The sequence below is a fragment of the Barbus barbus genome, assembly GCF_936440315.1.
Source record: "Barbus barbus genome assembly, chromosome: 37".
NCBI lineage: Eukaryota > Metazoa > Chordata > Actinopteri > Cypriniformes > Cyprinidae > Barbus > Barbus barbus.
The window spans coordinates 13,381,939-13,401,240 of record NC_136715.1 but is presented as its reverse complement, the minus strand read 5'-3'; the positions used below and the strand labels follow the sequence as shown (position 1 = coordinate 13,401,240).

Below are 19,302 nucleotides of genomic sequence, written 5' to 3'. Positions count from 1 at the left end.
AGTTTATCAGAAGTTTGAGTTATATTTAATTGAAAACTATTTATTTATTTTATATTTATTATAATTGATTTCAATATTTTTTTTAAATAATTATTTTGTATCTGAAATAATTACGTAAATAATGCCCAAATTTTGGTCAAAAGTTGTCTTGCATACATTTCCTTCTCAAGTCAATTTATTATTTTTAAAAGTAATTTTTACTGGGCAAAATACTGAGGGGAGTATGTGAAAGTTGTTTAAATTTGAATTTTAAATTAGTTTGGTTCCCTTTAGGAATCGCACACTTCACCTTTAACTCTGTTTTCCATGATGAAAACACTGCACAGCTGCACTGTCAATAAATGCCTGTCCCTATCCATCTCTTTGTCGGCCTGCCGTCATCCATGTCACTGTGTGCTTTCAGGGATGGGCTCTTGCACTTTTGTGAAGTCACTGAATCTGCTCTCAGTGTAGATGATTAGAGTTTTACTTCTTTAAGATGCTGGTAAGATGCTATTGTGCCTGAAGCGCCACACAAATAAGATAGTCATGTGTGGCTCTGATGTAATTTGTGATTTATTGATTGACACCTAATCCCTGATGGCACCTTGCTACTTTAGCCCTGACATCCCTTCCTACCACATGCCTTGCTTGGCATATCCTAGCATGCTCCAATCATCATTTTAGTTTCAAATCTAGCCAGGAGCCTGACTGAACCATTTGTTGTTAGTTCAGAAAACAGAGACCTCTAGTGGTAATGCTTGACAGTTGTTTGTGTTAAGGGAAGGGAAGTTATGGAATGTTCAGATGACAGAAGAAAAAATAAAATACTGTATGGACATTTGTGAAGAGGAATGGCAAGCCAATTTATGTTGTTGATACCAATCTCTCAAAAATGGTTAAACTGTAGACTAGTTAAATGCTTTGGATGAAAATTGCATCCATTGACCATGTGCTGTGTTGATAGCACTGAAATTGCAATCTTCTTTTTCTCCGGTGGAAATAAAGGGCAAATTGTCAAGAATACTAAATAAATATAATTTTGTATTGGAGGATATCAGTTATATCATTAGCCCATTGATTAATGAATTGTACATTACCTGTTTTAGATTTAGAAGTTGCAAATAGTCAGAGAGTCTGTGTTATTTGTGTAAATTGCTACTTTTCCATCACCTCTTTCAAAGTAGATGCAAATGATGCAAAATTATGATTTATAGCCCCAAAATGTTAAATTTTGTTCAGTATTTTCAAAGTTAATTAATGCTGTTAACATGCAAGACTAAGCTTTACAAAAGTGACAGAAGTGTTTTGTTTTCAATCATGAAAATTATGCTGTGCAAATCTTACAAGAAAAACAGCATGTGTTGAGGGGAAATTCAGTTTTTCATGCTAATGTATGGATGAGCTGCTTATGGAACAGCACTAATGGAGTGAGGATGTTTGGCTGTGAATCCATCCATGACAAAAAATGGCATAATAGTAAGTTAGTATATTAGTAACGTAATTATGAGCTGTTTTGTAATGTGTCTCCAGTAACTCCTTCAAACTTTATGTGTAGCTTGTGCATATGCAGGTCAAATGCCAAGCATGAAAGTTGGTATTAGATAAGGCAAAGCTGCAGATAGTAAGTGTTGTGCTGCTTAATTATTAAAAAAGAGTGAATCAGCTCGCCATTGTTCACAAACTGTTGCTTTGGCAATGCACGCCTCCGCTTCTGCTTGTGCCACCTTCATTTCTCTTTTGTCAAAGGCTTTGTGTCAGATGGAGACATTCAGGTAAGAGTGCACTAAGTTACGGCTGATTGGCTGTGTTGATCTTAAACCACATCCCTGTGCAAAAGATTCACATCCATTAGCATGTCTTGGTCTAGCAAATCTTGATGTCACCAAGCGCTCCGGGTCTCTGACACTCTCTGTCTGACTTAACCTTTGCCAGCATATTAATGGATTGCTCTCACTTTTTAGTTTTGCCTGTCAAGTTGAGTTTGGAAACTGCTTATATAGTTTATGTTAAGGAGTCAGTTAATGGTACTCCAAGCATCATTGTTTCCAAGGTAAAAGCAAGCAAAGATGTACAATTATATATTTCATTATGAATCTCTATCTTGGGTAATGATTCTATCCACTGTGTTCTAATGGATTTCCACACATTTTCTCTTTTTGTATTGACAGCTCTGCAAAGTTTGTTTGTTAAATCCCATTAGATATGATTTTCTAGTTGTTTCAAAATGTCAGCATGATCTGAGAATATTAGCAGCATTTTGCACAGCTTTAGCACAGTGGTTTGTAGTGACCCTGTTTTTCCCCTTGGTGGTGCACAACAATCAATTTTTTAGAGAACCTCTATGCAGCCTTTTCAATGGGATGACATGTGCCGACATTCATGCTCATAAATATCACAAAGTTGTGAGCATTAATATTTCATGTATATTTCAAAAGATATTTGAGAAGTAATACAAGCTAAACAAACAATGCAAGCATTACAAAATATTGGCATCCTAAAAATGCAAATAATGTTCAAGGCATGACATACAACTGTGGTATTTAGATGTCTGTCATGACCCAGGAAATTAAATTCTTATAAATGCATATTCTATATACACTACCCATGAAAGGTCTTGGTATGATTTTTTTCTTTTTTAATTTTAAAAGTCTTTTATGCTTGCAAAAGCTACGATTATTTTAGCTAAATACAGTAAAAATAAAATAAAATAAAAAATAGTAAAATGTTATTACAATTTAAAATGTTTTCTTTTTAAATAAAATTAATTATTGTATTGAATTATCGAATCATACTAATATGCTGATTTTGTGCTTACTATTATAAATCTTAACTTACAAATGTTGTTACTGTCACTTTCATTGAATTTAATGCATCCATGCATAAAAGCTTTAAAAAAATCTTACTCTTTGAATCTTTGACTGGTAGTGTGTCTATATATGTATACATGCATACTGTACATATATCTAAACACATACAAATAAAATATTACAAAAGTGAAGAAAAGTTGGTTTCATATAGTTAATTCGCAGTGTGTAGATAACAGTAGTATGCCAGTATTCCATTCGGAACATAGCCGCTCTCTTTCACTGAATACATTTTGGAAAAAGGGAACTGTGGGAATTCTATTTAATTAACTCATTCTTTTTCTGTGTTTTCTCGCTTCTCTTTGTCTCTCTTGTGCTTAACCCTGGAACCTCTACCTAAACTTCTGTGTTCTTCCTCTCAGCCGTTAACTTTACGGATGCCTTGATGTTCGAAACTCCTCCTCCTCCCCCTCCCCTCTCCACTGATCCAATCCCAACAATACTTACCCCAGAACCGGCCACACCAGCCCCTACAACTGCTGCTCCGCCCAAACCTACTACCACTACCACTACTACTACTACAACTACCACAACTACTACAACTACCACAACTTCTACAACTACTACCACCACTACTACAACAGCTTCCACCACGGTTCTTCCTGTTCGGCCCATGTCTCCTAAAACAGTGGATTGGAAAATGCTGGGTATCTGATAGTGACGCAGTGTGCATTGGAAACGCCCACAGTATAGATTAATTCAATCAAATCAGCATGTCCTCTTGTTTAGATGACATTTATTATGTATGACTGACTCGGTTAGTGGACCATTTAGGACAGGGCATGATTGATGTTCTCCCTGTTCCCTCTCGGACACACAACACTCAGATTATGCAGAATTAGTATTGACATTTGCTTTACAAATAGTCTTGTTGCATTAGAAAATTAAATGCATGCTCTGTAAACTATGAGATATTTAGAAGAACAAGTTAGAAACTAAATCGGTAATATTGCTAACATTTTCTAGTTTTAAAGACCCCATGAAAGTTTTCTTTCTTGTGCTGACGTATTTAAAGTGACAGTATTTCCAGGTGGGACATACATTGCTGTGAAAAGGTGTTTGCCCCCTTCCTGTTTTTTTTGTTTTGTTTTGTTTGTTTTTGCATATTTGTCACACTTAAAAGATTACACAAAGATAACCTGAGTAAATACAAAAGGCAGTTTTGAAATTATGATTTCATTTATTAAGGGAAAAAAGCTGTCCAAACCTGCCTGGCACTACGTGAAAAGTAATTGCCCCCTAAATCTAATAACTGGTTGTGCCACCCTTTGCAGCAACAACTGCAATCAAGCATGTGCTATAACTGGCAATAAGTCTTTCCTATCGCTGTAGAGGAATTTTGGCCCACTCTTCTTTGCAGAATTGTTTTAATTCAGCCACATTGGAGGGTTTTCGAGCATGAATGGACTGTTTAAGGTTATGCCACAGCATCTCATTCGGATTTAATCCGGACTTTGATTTGGCCACTCCAAAACCTTCATTTTGTTATTCTTGAGCCATTCAGAAGTGGACCTGCTGGTGTGTTTGGGATCATTGTCCTGCTGCATAACCCAAGTGCCCTTGAGCTTGAGGTCACAAACTGATGGCCGGACATTCTCCTTAAGGATTTTCTGATAGAGTGCAGAATTCATGGTTCCATCAATTATGGCAAGTCGTCCAGGTCCTGAAGCTGCAAAGCAGCCCCAGACCATCACACTACCACCACCATGTTTGAGTGGTGGAATGATGTCCTTTTTATGAAATGCTGTGTTGGTTTTACGCCAGATGTAACGGGACACACCTTCCAAAAAGTTCAACTTTTGTCGCATCAGTCCACAGAATATTTGCCCAAGAGTCTCGGGGATAATCAAGATATTTTTTGGCAAATGTGAGACGAGCCTTTGTGTTCTTTTTGGTCAGCAATGGCTTTTGCCTCGGAACTCTCCCATGGATGCCGTTTTTGCCCAGTCTTTTTCTTATCAATCATGAATACTGACCTTAATTGAGGCAAGTGAGGCCTCCAGTTCTTTAGATGTTGTTCTGGGTTCTTTTATGACCTCCTGGATGAGTTGTCATTGTGCTTTTGGAGTAATTTTGGCAGGCCGGCCACTCCTGGGAAGGTTCACCACTGTTCCAAGTTTTCTCCATTTGTGGATAATGGCTCTGACCGTGGTTCGCTGGACTCCCAAAGGCTTAGAAATTGCTTTACAACCCTTGCCAGACTGATACATGTCAACTATTTTGTTTCTCATCTGTTTTTGTATATCTTTAGGTTGTGGCAAGATGTGTTGCTCTTTAAGCGTGCTTCACTTTGTCAGACAGGTTCTATTTAAGTGATTTTTTGATTCAACAGGTCTGGCAGTAATCAGGCCTGGGTGTGGCTAGTGAAATTTAACTCAGCTTTGTGGTTAATCGTAGTTCTTTCGTGATTTAACAGGAGGGGGGTAATTATTTTTTCACGTAGGGCCAGGTAGGTTTGGACAGCTTTTTTCCCTTAATAAATGAAATCATAATTTTGCATAAAAAAAAAGCATTTTGTATTTACTTGCTTTATCTTTGTGTAATATTAACATTTGTTTGATGATCTGAATCGTTTAAGTGTGACAAATACAGTCGGGGAAAAATAATTTGATACCCTGCTGATTTTGTACATTTGCCCACTGACAAAGAAATGATCAGTCTATGTGAGAGACAGAATAACAACAACAACAACAACAAAAATCAGACCTTAATCCCATAGAATGGGATTCTTATTTCACTCATTAAAATGCAAATCAATTTATATCTTTTTTTAAATGAGTTTTTCTGGATTTTGTTGTTGTTATTCACTTTAGTGAACTTTTTGAGTTTTGAACTACCAAAACACATTCCAAACAAACTTAATTTTGACCAGATTTAGTTTGAATAGACATCACACCAGTTCATTCTTCGATTTTGCTTGAGCTATATTGAAGGGGTGCTTTATGCTTCATATTATTGATAATAGACAGGAAGTTTCGTTAATGTGACCATTTAAGGGAATATTTTCATTCTAGAGAGCATTTTATTTGACAAAAATTTTGATGTGCCCTGAAGCTCAGGATTATATATTTTTGGTCCATTTTTTCCAGAGGATCATATATTATTTTGTCAACTATACTAGCATATAGATGACCTCAAAGCCAAGTAATCTATATTATCTAAAAGATACAAAAGTCAAATTTAGGTTTCATGGGGTCTTTACGTTTAAGCATATGTACCAGTGTTTGTATCAGAAAATATTTAAGTGTGCTTCTCCCACCTGTTCTGCATAGCCCCGAATGTAAAGATCTGGAATCTGACCGTGGATGCTAACAATGACTATGCTAACGTCAGCTGGAAGCACAACTTCTCCGTTGACAGCAGCGAGTTTGTGCTAGAGTTCACACTGGACAGTAAGAGCCAGATGCACCTATTGAGAGCTTATAAAGGGAACGCTAGATTTTACTGTGCGTGCTGGAGACCCAAATCTTCCTCTCGTAATGTTTAATTGGGCCTCACTTATATGGCAAATTTGAAGAACATCATCATAAACATTACAGGGAGCTCAGGTTTATTTGAAAGGGAGGTATTGTAAATGTTGTTTGGATTGTCCAGCATTTATGATATCTCCCTGTTGTGATTCTCTGTAATGTTTTTTGTCTTGCTAGTATTTGTTTAGCTTGTTAACTTGTGTTTTAACACCAAACTGAGGCATTGCTCCAGTATGTTACTCAATAATATCATATCTAACTGCAATACTGCGTTGTGCTTTGTGTCATCAGCAGTCATGCATGTCCCCTTTAGAAAGCTCTAGTTCTCACTGGTGGCTAAGAACAGGGAGAGATTTGACTAAATCTATGAGGGGGAGAGACGCCTTGAGACTGAAAAAAAAAAAGAAATGACCGAGACCTGCTCTAATTGGTCCACAGAGAATTTTGGTCCGTAAAGCAGTGACTTTGAGGCACCCAGCAGTCCACTCTTGTTATTTAAAGTATTGCAATCACTTCGGTTTTTTGTCTTCTTCTTTTTTAACCAGTAAAAATATGTAAACATTTTTGTTCTCAGTTGTTCTCAGAAGACATGTTGCAAAAATATATATAATTTGTTTAGCTTTTTAAATATACTGTATATATACAGTGCCCTCCATAAGTATTGGAACAGAAAAGACAAAATTGCTCTGTTGGCTGTGGAGTCAAGACATTTGCAAATATGATTGAACGATGAATGAATATGAGACAAAACTACAGAATGTCACATTTTATTATTAGCCGTTTCAACACATACATGTTTTACCAAATAAAAAGAACAGCACTTTTAGAGTTCATCCCACTCATTGATGTGAGCATAAGTATTGGGACAGTTGAACATAAGGCAGATATAAAAGATTAAAAGCTATTATTTAGTTGCAGATCCCTTGCGCACAATCACAGCAGTGAGTCTGTGACCCATAGACATCACCAGACTCTTGGTCTCATCCTTTGAAATGCTTTTCCCAGCCTTTTGTTTTGGGGAGTTTCTGCCTTTACTCTCCTCTCCAGCTGGTGAAATTCATGTTCAATTGGATTTAAATCCGGAGATTGACTTGGGCAAACTAAGACTTTACATTTCTTTGCCCTTATAAATTGCTTGACTGAACTGGCAGGGTGTTTTGGGTCATTATCCTGATGCAATATGAAGCACTTCCCAATGAATCTGGTGGCATTTTCTTGAATATTGGTAGGTAAGATGGTTTTGTACCCTTCCAAATTCATTCTGCTACTGTCATCATACATTAAGTCATCAGTAAGGCTGAGAGGGCCTGTTCCAGAGACAGCCATGCATGCCCATGCCATGACACCACCTCCACCATGCTTTACGGATGAGGCTGTATGCTTGGGATCATTTGCAGTTCCCTTTTTTTCTCCACATTTATGCTTTCCCATCACTTAGATAAAGGTTCATCTTTGTGTCATCGGTCCATAAACACAGTTCCAAAACTCTTCTGGCTCACCTTTGTGCTTTTTTGCAAACTCTAATCTTGCCTTTCTATTTTTGGTGCTGGTCAGAGGTTTGCATCTTGCTGTGTAGCATCTGTAATTCTGTGTCAAAGTCTCCTGAGGACAGTAGATTGTCAGAGCATCACCCCAGCTTTCTGGAAGTTGTTGGTGATTTTACAGACACGTCTTTTAGGGTTCATTTTCACAGCTTTTATAATTTGTCTGTCATCAGCTACTGTTGTTTTCTCAGCCGATCAGGTCGTTGTTGGTTGCTGGTATTGCTGGTGGTTTCCAAACTCTTGATTTCTCCATGCCCTTTGTTTTTGCTATAGCTCTAATTGACTTCCTCTTTTCTTTTAGCATCCAAATTGCTTGCTTTTCTTTCAAAGTCAGCTCCCTCGTCTTCATCCTGGTTTGTGTGTGTCATCATCGATTGCAGAATTCAGAATGCAGAAGTAATGGATATAACTAATAATTCATTACATTTATATAGCGCTTTTCTGCTTTTTCTAAGCACTCAAAGCGTTGATACGACACAGTCCCTGCTTTTAATATCTGAAGAATTAATGCAACAGGACACAGCTGATCACTTAGAAAGACCTGTGAGGCAACTGTTCCAATACTTATGCTCACGTCAGATAGAGGGATGAAACTCTAAAAGTGCTGAACTTCTTAGCTGGTAAAACATGTATGTGTTGAATCACCCAATAATAAAATGTGACAATTTGTAGTTTTGTCTCATATTCATCTTTTAATCATATGTACAGATTTCTTGACTCCACAGCAAACAGAGCAATTTTGTCTTACTGTACCAATACTTTTGGAGGGCACTGTGTATATACACATATATGTACATATATACATATATATGTGTGTGTGTGTGTGTATATATATATATATATATATATATATATATATATATATATATATATATATATATATATATATATATATATATATATATATATATATATATATTATGTATATTATGTATATTATGTATATATTTTAAATATTATGTATTTAATATAATATTAAATAATATTAAATAATATAAATATTTGTTCTTGTTTTAAGCTTGAACCTTACTAAATATTGTTAGATTTATGCTTAAAAAAAAGGAACATTATATTATTAAGCTCATATAATATAATATTGATTTCTTGGAGAATTTATCTCCAAGAAACCAAGATAAAATACCGATTTTATTTATTTATTTATTTTTCCAGTGCCCTTATTTCTTTTTGATTACACAGATGAATGTAAATCAAAAAACATTCTTCATCCTCCGTCGGTGTTCTGGTGTTCCTGTGCATGTTTAAGACGGTCACAGCATGGAAAAGATACATGCAATATGTAACTAGTGTTTGACTAGTGTATATTTCTCTACTGAAGTCTCTCTCTCTCATTCACTTTCTTGCTCTCTCTCGCTTGCTCCTTCGCCCTTGAGCTATCTGTCCAGCTCATCAGATGTGATTGCTAACTCCCCCCTTACCTCAGCCATTGGCTTCCCAGCTGCACTCGTTGTCTGGCTGCCCACAGCTGCTTGGCTTATTGTTCATATTGGCCACCATTGTCCCATCCCATGATTAGATTATGCCAGCAAGCCTGCCACATCTGATTGATGCCTCTTGGGCTTTATTTTTCGTTTTTTACCTTTGGTGGAAACATTTCAGAGAAAGATAATGATGAGGTGAATGTTTCCTACCAAAGGACTCACCATAGAGGAGAGTCAGAGTAACATATTTAACCTTGAAACATGTTGTACAGTACATCCTGATGCAATAGCCCACCAAGCCGGTGAAAATGTACTGTAGCTGTAGGTGCATCAATGTGGACTCATTTGTTTTTCACTAAGGAGTACTGCATTATTATAGGCTCAAATTACATCAGGGATACGCACACATTCTCCAAAAGTACTTCCCATGTAGACTCACTATTTCATCCTGTCACCATGTCCTGTCAAGAGTGTGGCAGCTGCATGCATTGTGTGAGGCATGGTGTGTGACAATGTCTTACTATGTGCAGAAGCTCCTCAGCCCATATGAGATGTTTTGTTGATCTTAAAGCAGGACATTGTGATATTTAAAAAGTTATCAGCCCATTTTGTGCTTGTAATATGGGAATAAACATAATTTAAATGCACATGCACATTGCTTCTGGTGCAGAGGTAGGGAATAACTTTGCTTTAATAAGGCATTAAAGCAGTAGTTCACCTAACAATTTTGTCATCATTTACTCACCCTCATGTCATTCCGAACCTGTATGAGTTTCTTTCTTATGTTGAACAAAAAAGAAGATACTTTGAAGAATGCTGGTAATCAAAAAGTTGATGGTCCCATTGACTACGTATATACAGGTTTAGAACAACAGGAGTGTGAGTAAATGATGACAACTATTCCCATATGGTGACCAATTCCTTAAAATACTTACATAAATGTTCCTGAAGGAAAATATCAGTGCTTGCAGGGTTGCAAACAATAGTTTTAAAAGACATGCAAGATATAATGGTTCAATATCAACTATCATCTGATACTGGGTATTTAATTGTTCATATTTAATTCCCTATTTTTACATTCCATATGTCAGCATCTAACAATCACTTAGTTAATTTTTAAAAACACTAATAATTTAATACCCGTTGATGTCATCTTTAGCAAATATCAGAATAATTTTTTGTTTTTTACTGAAATTATAAAGTTGTAATGCCTAAAATGTTTTAGTTTAATTTTTATGTAGACAAAATAGTATATTTTTACAATAACGCTCATTTATTGGTTATTGGCCATAACAAAAATAATACTTTTTGTAAGTCTTCTTGTTATCAGTCAGAATTGTTTAGGTCTTTGTTTAGAGTAATTAAATGCTCTATCAGAGCTGTTTTGCTGTTGTAAAGACGACTATAGAGAGTTAAATGGATGCAAGAAGACCTGTCACAATTGTGTAAATGGTTTATACGAAATAACATTTATCAGTTCCAGAAGTGTAATACTCAGAACAAACCCTAGCCAGAATGTTTGTGGAATATCTGTGCCTTGTAAGCACTGAAATTAAAGTTTCTTGAAAGCATTAATAAATGGGAATTGTCTAAAAGGGATAAGTACTTAGTTTCCCGCTCGTAGCTTCAGCTTGTAGATCTTGTAGCACTTTAAGGCGCTGTAATTGAATTTTGATAAGCATATTATATAATCCAATAGCTGCTTTGCTTCAAAGGCTGTTGTATATTATCACATTTGATATGCAGGGATCTGCATCAAACTCATGCCAACCCATGAGTTACACAGTGCATGTTGATTTCATTTAGGTTTCTTATGAACATCATAGAACCTCACTGAGTCATCATGCCCACCTTTTGACTATGCCATTGGGATTTGACTCTCCACTTCTTGGCTTCCTCAGAGATGAGATGCAGTCTATAGATAATTGAGACAAGGTGCACCTCCCTCCACTCTAGAGCAGAGTTCATTATAGCAAATCCAGTGTGAGATATTAAGCGGCAACTTCACTTCAAAGCTTTTAAGAGGCATCACTGAAGCAAATGATGCCCCTAATACACCAATGCAAGACTTTGATGTGTGCTGAGTAAAGATATTCCAGTATTTTCGCTCCCAGCCTGCTTTTTATATACAATCTCCCTTAAGAAATATCACACCGAACAGAGAAGAATCTTGAATTTAGAGTGGATAAGGATGCAGCACGTTTCCTCAATTGACAAACATGACCTGCTATCTTCATTTTGGTCAGTTTAGTTTGGGCTCGGTTTGATGGGCACCTCTCTTGTGTCTCCTCCTGAAGGTAATGGGTCGATGAAAAGCATACAAGTAAACCACCAGCCTCCCATTAAGCTGGCTGGGCTGGTGGCCGGGGCCAAGTATCGGTTGCGGGTGTATTCCCATGAGCACAACTCCATCAGCAGCGACTATGTCACGTTCGAGACAGGCCGAGGTGAGGGGTGGCCAAGACACAAGGGAGAAAGAAAGGGCAAACTGTATTTTGCCATATTTACTGATGGGTAACTGTAACTGGTACTGTAACTGATAAAGCATGGTGCTAGCAATGGCAAGGGCATGGGTTAATTTCCCAGAGAACAAAAAGTATTTTGTGAATTTGTCATTGAAGATGATTTGTTCAAAGCTTCTGATGCATTAGCAAACTTCTTTTTCCAGCAGGATGCATATATGCCTCAGGTGGTGCGAGCAAGATGAAATCTCTCAGCATTTTGTGTAAGAGCACGCTCAATAAGATATTGATCCCTTTGATGATAAGGATCCCTGAGCTGTGTAAATGCCATTTTAGGTGGGATGTTCGCTCTGTTTTTCGGTATAGAAGATTGAGCTCATAATATAATCCAAACCATCAGCTTTATTGTTTGTTCCTCTTGCTGATAGATCCCTCTGTGAATTTCCACATAAAAATGCCACTATTATTAGGCCTTATATTATATTATATCAGAGTAGACTCTAATGCCTGTGGTTTTGAAATGAATGAATATAAGATGCAATGTTCAAAAATTTGGGTTCAGTAAAAAAAAAAGTTGAAAGAAATTGGTAACACTTTAGAATAGGGAACACATAATTTGCTGCTTATTAATAGTTAGTAAGGTAGATGTTAAGCTTAGGTACGGGGTATGATTAAGGGATCTAAAATATGGCCATACACATTATATGTGCTTTATGAATACTAATAAACAGCCAGTATGCTAGTAATATGCATGCTAATAAGCAGCTATAGTTAATTGTGAGAACCAATTAATGGTTAGTTTTATTTACCAAGGATGCAATGAATTGTTCAATTGTGGCAGTAAAGACATTTAAATACATATTTATATCTTAAATTAAATTAAATTTACTTTTATAATTTTCAAAAGACTTCTATTCTAAATAAATTTCTATTTATCAAAAAATCATGAAAAATATGTATCATGGTTTCCACAAAAATATTAAGCAGCACAACTGTTTACAACAGTTAACTGATGATAATTATAGAATTTCTTGAACACCAAATCAGCATATGATCCTGATGTCTGAAAGATCATGTGACACTGAAGACTGTAGTAATGGCTTCTGAAAATTTAGCGTTGCCATCACGGAAATAAATGACATTTTACAATATATTAAAACATGTTTAAATCATTTTTAAATATATTTTTTAATAATTGTTTAAAAATACTGAGCCCAAACTTTTGTAATGTAGTATATATCCAAACACTTTTCAATAGAGAACTGGAAAAAAAAAAAAACTGCTTGTCCATTCTCTAGAATCACTTTATATTATTAGGAGAGACTAAAATGTTTTGTAAGATGCATCTATTAAAAAGAGTGTTTTTGTTTTTTCTTTTTTAAAAAGGGAGTATTTGATGAAGCGGTTAAACCGAGCTTTACTCAGGTTCCGTTTTCATCAGATTACTCTTCATGGAGAGAATGCCCTGTTCTCTGATGTTATTGTCAGGATGGGTAATTCAAATCCAGATCCGCAGTTCTCACCACTAATGGGTTTTTGATAAAGGATGGCTGTCAAATGACTCCTACCATGTTGCTGAAAGTCAGTGAGATTTATTAGGGTCTTCATTTGGTGTTAGTGTGTTCAGCTGTTCACCAGACTTGATAAATCATGCAGGAAGAGAACAAGCTTCTTAATGTGTAAAATGATCTGTGGGAGTTGATTTCTGCCATTCTTGCTTATGGGTATATCGTTACAAAACTTAAACATTTTATTCTGTACCTCTCCCCCCCCTCTCTCTCTCTCTGTGTGTGTGTGTGTGTTTGGTTGTCAACAGCCTACAAGGAGCAGGAAGACATTGCTACTCAGGGCTGGTTCATTGGGCTGATGTGTGCCGTCGCTCTATTGGTTCTCATCTTGCTCATTGTTTGTTTCATCAAGAGGAGTCGTGGAGGAAAATATCCAGGTAAAATGCAGCAAATGCACAGCCACATTAACCCAGGGTTATACAGTGTTAAAAGTGTTAAAAGTGTTGGCCCCCTTCCTGATTTTTTATTTTATTGCATGTTTGTCACACTTTAATGTTTCAGATCATCAAACAAATTTAAATAATTTAACAAATCATTTAAATATTAATCAAAGATAACACAAGTAAACACAACATGCCGTTTTTAAATGAAGGGTGTTTTTTTATGAAGGGAAAACTAAATCCAAACCCACATGGCCCTGTGTGAAAAAGTGTTTGCCCCCCACCCCGTTAAAACATAACTGTGGTTTATCACACCTGAGTTCAGTTTCTTTAGCTACACCCAGGCCTGATTACTCCCACACCTGTTCGCAATCAAGAAATCACTTAAATAGGACCTGCCTGACAAAGTGAAGTAGACCAAAAGATCCTCAAAAGCTACTCATCATGTTGAGATCCAAAGAAATTCAGGAACAAATGAGAAAGAAAGTAATTGAGATCTATCAGTCTGGAAAAGGTTATAAAGCCATTTCTAAAGCTTTGGGACTCCAGCGAACCACAGTGAGAGCCATTATCCACAAATGGCGAAAACATGGAACAGTGGTGAACCTTCCCAGGAGTATCCAGAATAAAATGTTTAAAATTACCCCAAGAGCGCAGCGACGACGCTTCCATGAGGTCACAAAAGACCCCACAACAACATCTAATGGAGCTTTTCCACTGCGTGGTACGACTCGGCTTGGTTCTGAACGGCACGACAAGCGAGTTTAGTACTGCTTTAGAGTGGGCGGGATTATTCACGTGCCGTTATAGCTGCGCCGCCTCTACTGCCGTGACTCCTGAAAAACTTTTTAATTTCACATCGCTCCATTAAGCTCTCGCTGGATTTGTTCCTCGGCTATCACGAGAGGATCGTCTGTACTTCCTCAACAGACAACTAAATGGCCATTTATGGTTGTTAAAAAAGGCGCACCCATTCAAAACAGTTGCGTTCAATCCTTCGCTGGCTGTAATGATTTAAATCTAGCAGGTCTGTTATGTCTCGTGCTGCAAGTTCAATGATGCAGGCAGAGACTATTCTCTCCGGCCAATCAGTGATCAGCAGAGTTTACACGTCATGTTTCGGTAACGGTACAGCTCGCTTGGAACCTTGGCCGAGGTGGTACTAAAAAAAGTACCAGGTACTGTACCCAGTGGAAAAACCCCCAAAAGTGTGCCGTACTATGCAGTGGAAAAGCGCCATAAAGAACTGCAGGCCTTACTTGCCTCAGTTAAGATCAGTGTTCATGACTCCACCGTAAGAAAGAGACTGGGCAAAAATGGCCTGCATGGCTGAATTCCAAGACGAAAACCGCTGCTGAGCAAAAAGAACATAAAGGCTCGTCTCAGTTTTGCCAGAAAACATCTTGATGATCCCCAAGACTTTTGGGAAAATACTCTGTGGACTGACGAGACAAAAGTTGAACTTTTTGGAAGGTGTGTATCCCATTACATCTGGCGTAAAAGTAACACAGCATTTCAGAAAAAGAACATCATACCAGCAGTAAAATATGGTGGTGGTAGTGTGATGATCTGGGGCTGTTTTGCTGCTTCAGGACCTGGAAGACTTGCTGTGATAAATGGAACCATGAATTCAGCTGTCTACCAGAAAATCCTGAAGGACAATGTCCGGCCATCTGTTCGTGACCTCAAGCTGAAGCAAACTTAGGTTCTGCAGCAGGACAATGATCCAAAACCACAAAGCAAATCAAATCCAAAGCAAATCCACCTCTGAATGGCTGAAGAAAAACAAAATGAAGACTTTGGAGTGGCCTAGAGTCAAAGTCCTGACCTGAATCCTATTGAGATGCTGTGGCATGACCTTAAAAAGGCGGTTCATGCTCGAAAACCCTCCAATGTGGCTGAATTACAACAATTCTGCTAAGATGAGTGGGCCAAAATTCCTCCACAGCGCTGTAACAGACTCATTGCAAGTTATCGCAAATGCTTGATTGCAGTTGTTGCTGCTAAGGGTGGCCCTTATTAAGTGCCCCCTTATTAGGTTTTAAGCACTTTTTCACACAGGGCCATGTGGGTTTGGATTTTGTTTTCCCTTCATAATAAAAAAACTTAATTAAAAAACTGCATGTTGTGTTTACTTGTGTTATCCTTTTTATCCTTTTTTATCAACTGTTTTACGTATGACATTTGTTTGTTTTTTTTTACCAGTGAGAGACAAGAAAGACCTCCCCTTAGATGCTGTTGACCATAAAGACCAAGATGGTTCATTTGACTATCCGTAAGTTTGCACTTTTGACCACTTCTACCATAAAAGTAAGCTGTTTTTTCCACAAACAGCTATTTGGGTTCATATGAAGGGAAAAGGTTTTCAATAATCTTACTTTAGAACTGTTTATATGCACTCTCTGCTATTTATGATATTGAACCTGTTGATGAATAATTTTGTTTTACCTGTTACAGGTCCTGAACTTAGGTCTCACCCTGCAGAGGGGAATATGTCTTTCTCATTTTAATCAAAAATAACAACTAACCATGTAAACCAAACAAAGTTTAATTAACAAATTATATTAACACCCCCAAAAATATTTGTTGTTGAGGCTTTTATATCACTTAAACACATATTAACCCTGCTGCGGTTTATAGATCTCAGTTCAGCTGGAAAACAATGTACCAATTTCTCAGGAAACTGTGGTTGCCATGGAGTTAAAAACTCTCCAGTGGGCATCCTGATCACCATCCTCACCAACATCAGCTTCTGTAAATGAGTCGTCCCTGAACAGTTCTACCTCTGCTCTCTAAACCAGACAGATCTCATAACTTCACACCCTGAAGTCCTATAGTGGCAGGAAGAAATTAGTGTGCAACTCTGAAGAGGAGTTCACACTGCCCCAACAAACACCAACTTCCAGCGCTTGATAATCTCAAGTATTATTAGTACACTATTATAGTCTTTATTCATATTTTGAATAATAATATGAACTTAAATTTTTATACTTTAAGTGTTCCTTTTAATTGATCAGTTATTTCATATGCTTTTATTTAAGGTTTAATAATATTAGTACTCAAACTTATTTCAGTTAGTTATCATTGCAACATTTCTGTTTTAATGATTTATTTTTGGTGTTTTGTTATGATACAACACTGGAGAGCAGGCAGGAAGTGAAGTGGGAGAAAAACAACATTTCTAATTTTCAAAGTTTTTACTCTAATATTTATTTATTATATTTCAGCTGTTTTGCAATTAAAGAAAACTATTTTGAATAATTTCAGCTTTAGTTAACTAGCACTGGCCCTTGATGGCTTTTGTTCGGAACAGTATGTTAACCTGTTGGCATTTGTTAGGGCAGTGTGAACCTTAACAAACAAACATTTTTCTACCTGTCATCCTTAATTTATTTTTAAGGTTTTGTTGTATAAGCCCACATCATTCAAGATGGTGTGGATATTACAACCTGGGTACAAAGAGTAAAGGGAAGTGTCAGTGAGGGCAGACATACATCTGAACCAATATCTCTAGCTTGATAAGCTAATAATTATCATGTTACTTATGCAATGTTGAGAATAAACTATAGCAACACTTCAAACTTAACATTTTTCAGTTGGATGACAATATAAATAGTTTAATAATTTTGTAGTTAGCTAGTAAATTTTTACATTTGTTAACTTTTCAGAAAGGTAGCTTGATTAGCATAGCAAGCTAAACACAAGCTGTCTGAAATTGCTCACTAGCGTATGGCAGTTGAGTGCACGATATTAGCAAGGAGTGGCAAAATTGAGTGAATCCATGGTGGATTTTGTGAAATAGTGCTCTAGCCAGTGTATCTGAGCTCAAAGAGTGCATTGTAGTTATAAATGACTGAAGTTGTTCACACAAAAGTGCACTATATATGCTACAGGGAGCGGTTTCAGATACAGTAATAGCTTCTCCAACAGCTAAGCTACATTTGACATTTCAGTAGAAATGTAACTGATTTGTAGTTTGATTTGGTGTAATCCTCTTAACCACTAATTGAAAAACATGCTCTAACCATTTGGACTACAGCATTTTTAATATAACCACTCATGTGCCACATTATTAACAGTTATCTAATATTAAATGGTTCGCCTTTTGTCAAAGCTAATTCACTTTAAGGAGATCAAGATCACCGATCTTCAGTATCTGATTAGCTTAGTCATGCTAAGATGTAAGTTATGCTAAGCCCTCCCTTTCTACTTTCTAATGTCTCTCTCCATCTAACATGTGAATGTTGTGGTCAACTCCATCTTCATGAACCCCTTTCTTCCCCCTCCTCTTTCAAATTGGCGGCTGGGTTGTTAAGGAACGAGAACAGGTATTTGGTTTCAGCACATCATCTCAGCCTGAGCATGTCATTGGTTAGCCTATATGTGGATAACAGAACTGGGACTAAAGCTGCTGTCTAATCAGTGTTTGAGCTCTTCAAAGGTGTTAAACTCCTTGGTCCCTTTATTTTGGATGCAATCCAGCAATTTTATGAAAGTAAACACACCGTGTCCTAATCAAACACGATGCAATAAAGCAGCTATGGTGAAAAGCTAGCTACTAGCATCTCAGGTGTGGATAGTGAGAGGATGTTTTCAGGGTTTTACGTAAAACGTGACCCTATGTCCTCTTTTTCCCCCAACTATGTCCTGGCTGGGATCTCTAAATTACCTAAAATGTCCAGGTTTATGCTTTGTTTTCCTATTGATGTGCTCTCTACAGTTCTCATACATTAAATGTAGGCTAATTTGCATTGGTTTTATTGTTCTGTGTAGATCCCACCTTCTCACACGCCACCATTGGTTGATTATGTACGATACTTGCACGCTATTGGCCAAAATGCTTTTTGGTCATTACCTTCGCCAAGTATGATAACAATAAGAAAACACAGACAAAACCCAGACATTTTATGCAATTTAGAAATCCCAGCTAATACATGTCCGGAAAAAAACAGAACATATGGTCACCCTAAACATAATTTAACATAAAACATGGATGTGCTTTTTAAGAAGAGCAAACTGCTCGTCACTTGAAACTTTGCCAGTTTAGGACACGGTGCTGTAAACACTTACAGCACCACTTAAAACACTTATCGCATGGTTCATAAAAAGATTTTCATCTCTGAGAGTGAATTGGAATAGGTATTAAAAGCTTTAGCCTGAAATAAAATGCCAAGTACTGAAGCATTTTATTCCCTCTTAAAATATTTTTTACTCTCTTATAAAAATTAGTTTTCGTTGTAAGGTTAATATTTTAAAAGCTGGTACTATAATGTCAAGGTTGATTTATCAAAAAGGAACCAAGGATCTTCCTCCCGTGTTCAACACCCTTGAAATGTTGTTCAATGGAAAGTACAATACACAAAATTCAATGACAGCATGAAACGTGAAAATGATTCTGCTTTGTTCAGAGGAAACTCAGTTGAACGTATATTTGCATGCAAGGAGTTAGGAAACTGAGTGAGGAGGTAGGAGCTAGGAAAATGTATGGTTTCTCAGTTCACTGAGTCTATGACACCCTTTGGCTTTCAGAATTTATAATGCATTTCCTACAATCTGAGAGGAGAGTCTGCTGGAAATCAGAGCCCTTGGGTTT

General features: G+C 37.0%; 1 protein-coding gene across 3 annotated transcripts in view; it reads left to right on the top strand.

The window, feature by feature from the left end:
• Window positions 1–19,302, top strand: part of LOC306857053 (neurofascin-like) — a 71,637-nt gene that overhangs the window by 45,412 nt on the left and 6,923 nt on the right. For all 3 annotated transcript variants that reach the window (XM_079396714.1, XM_079396713.1, XM_079396712.1), the window contains 2 exons: window positions 13,578–13,706; window positions 15,915–15,984. In XM_079396714.1, coding sequence (XP_079252840.1) covers window positions 13,578–13,706; window positions 15,915–15,984 — 199 coding nt within the window. The remainder of the gene's footprint in view (window positions 1–13,577; window positions 13,707–15,914; window positions 15,985–19,302) is intronic.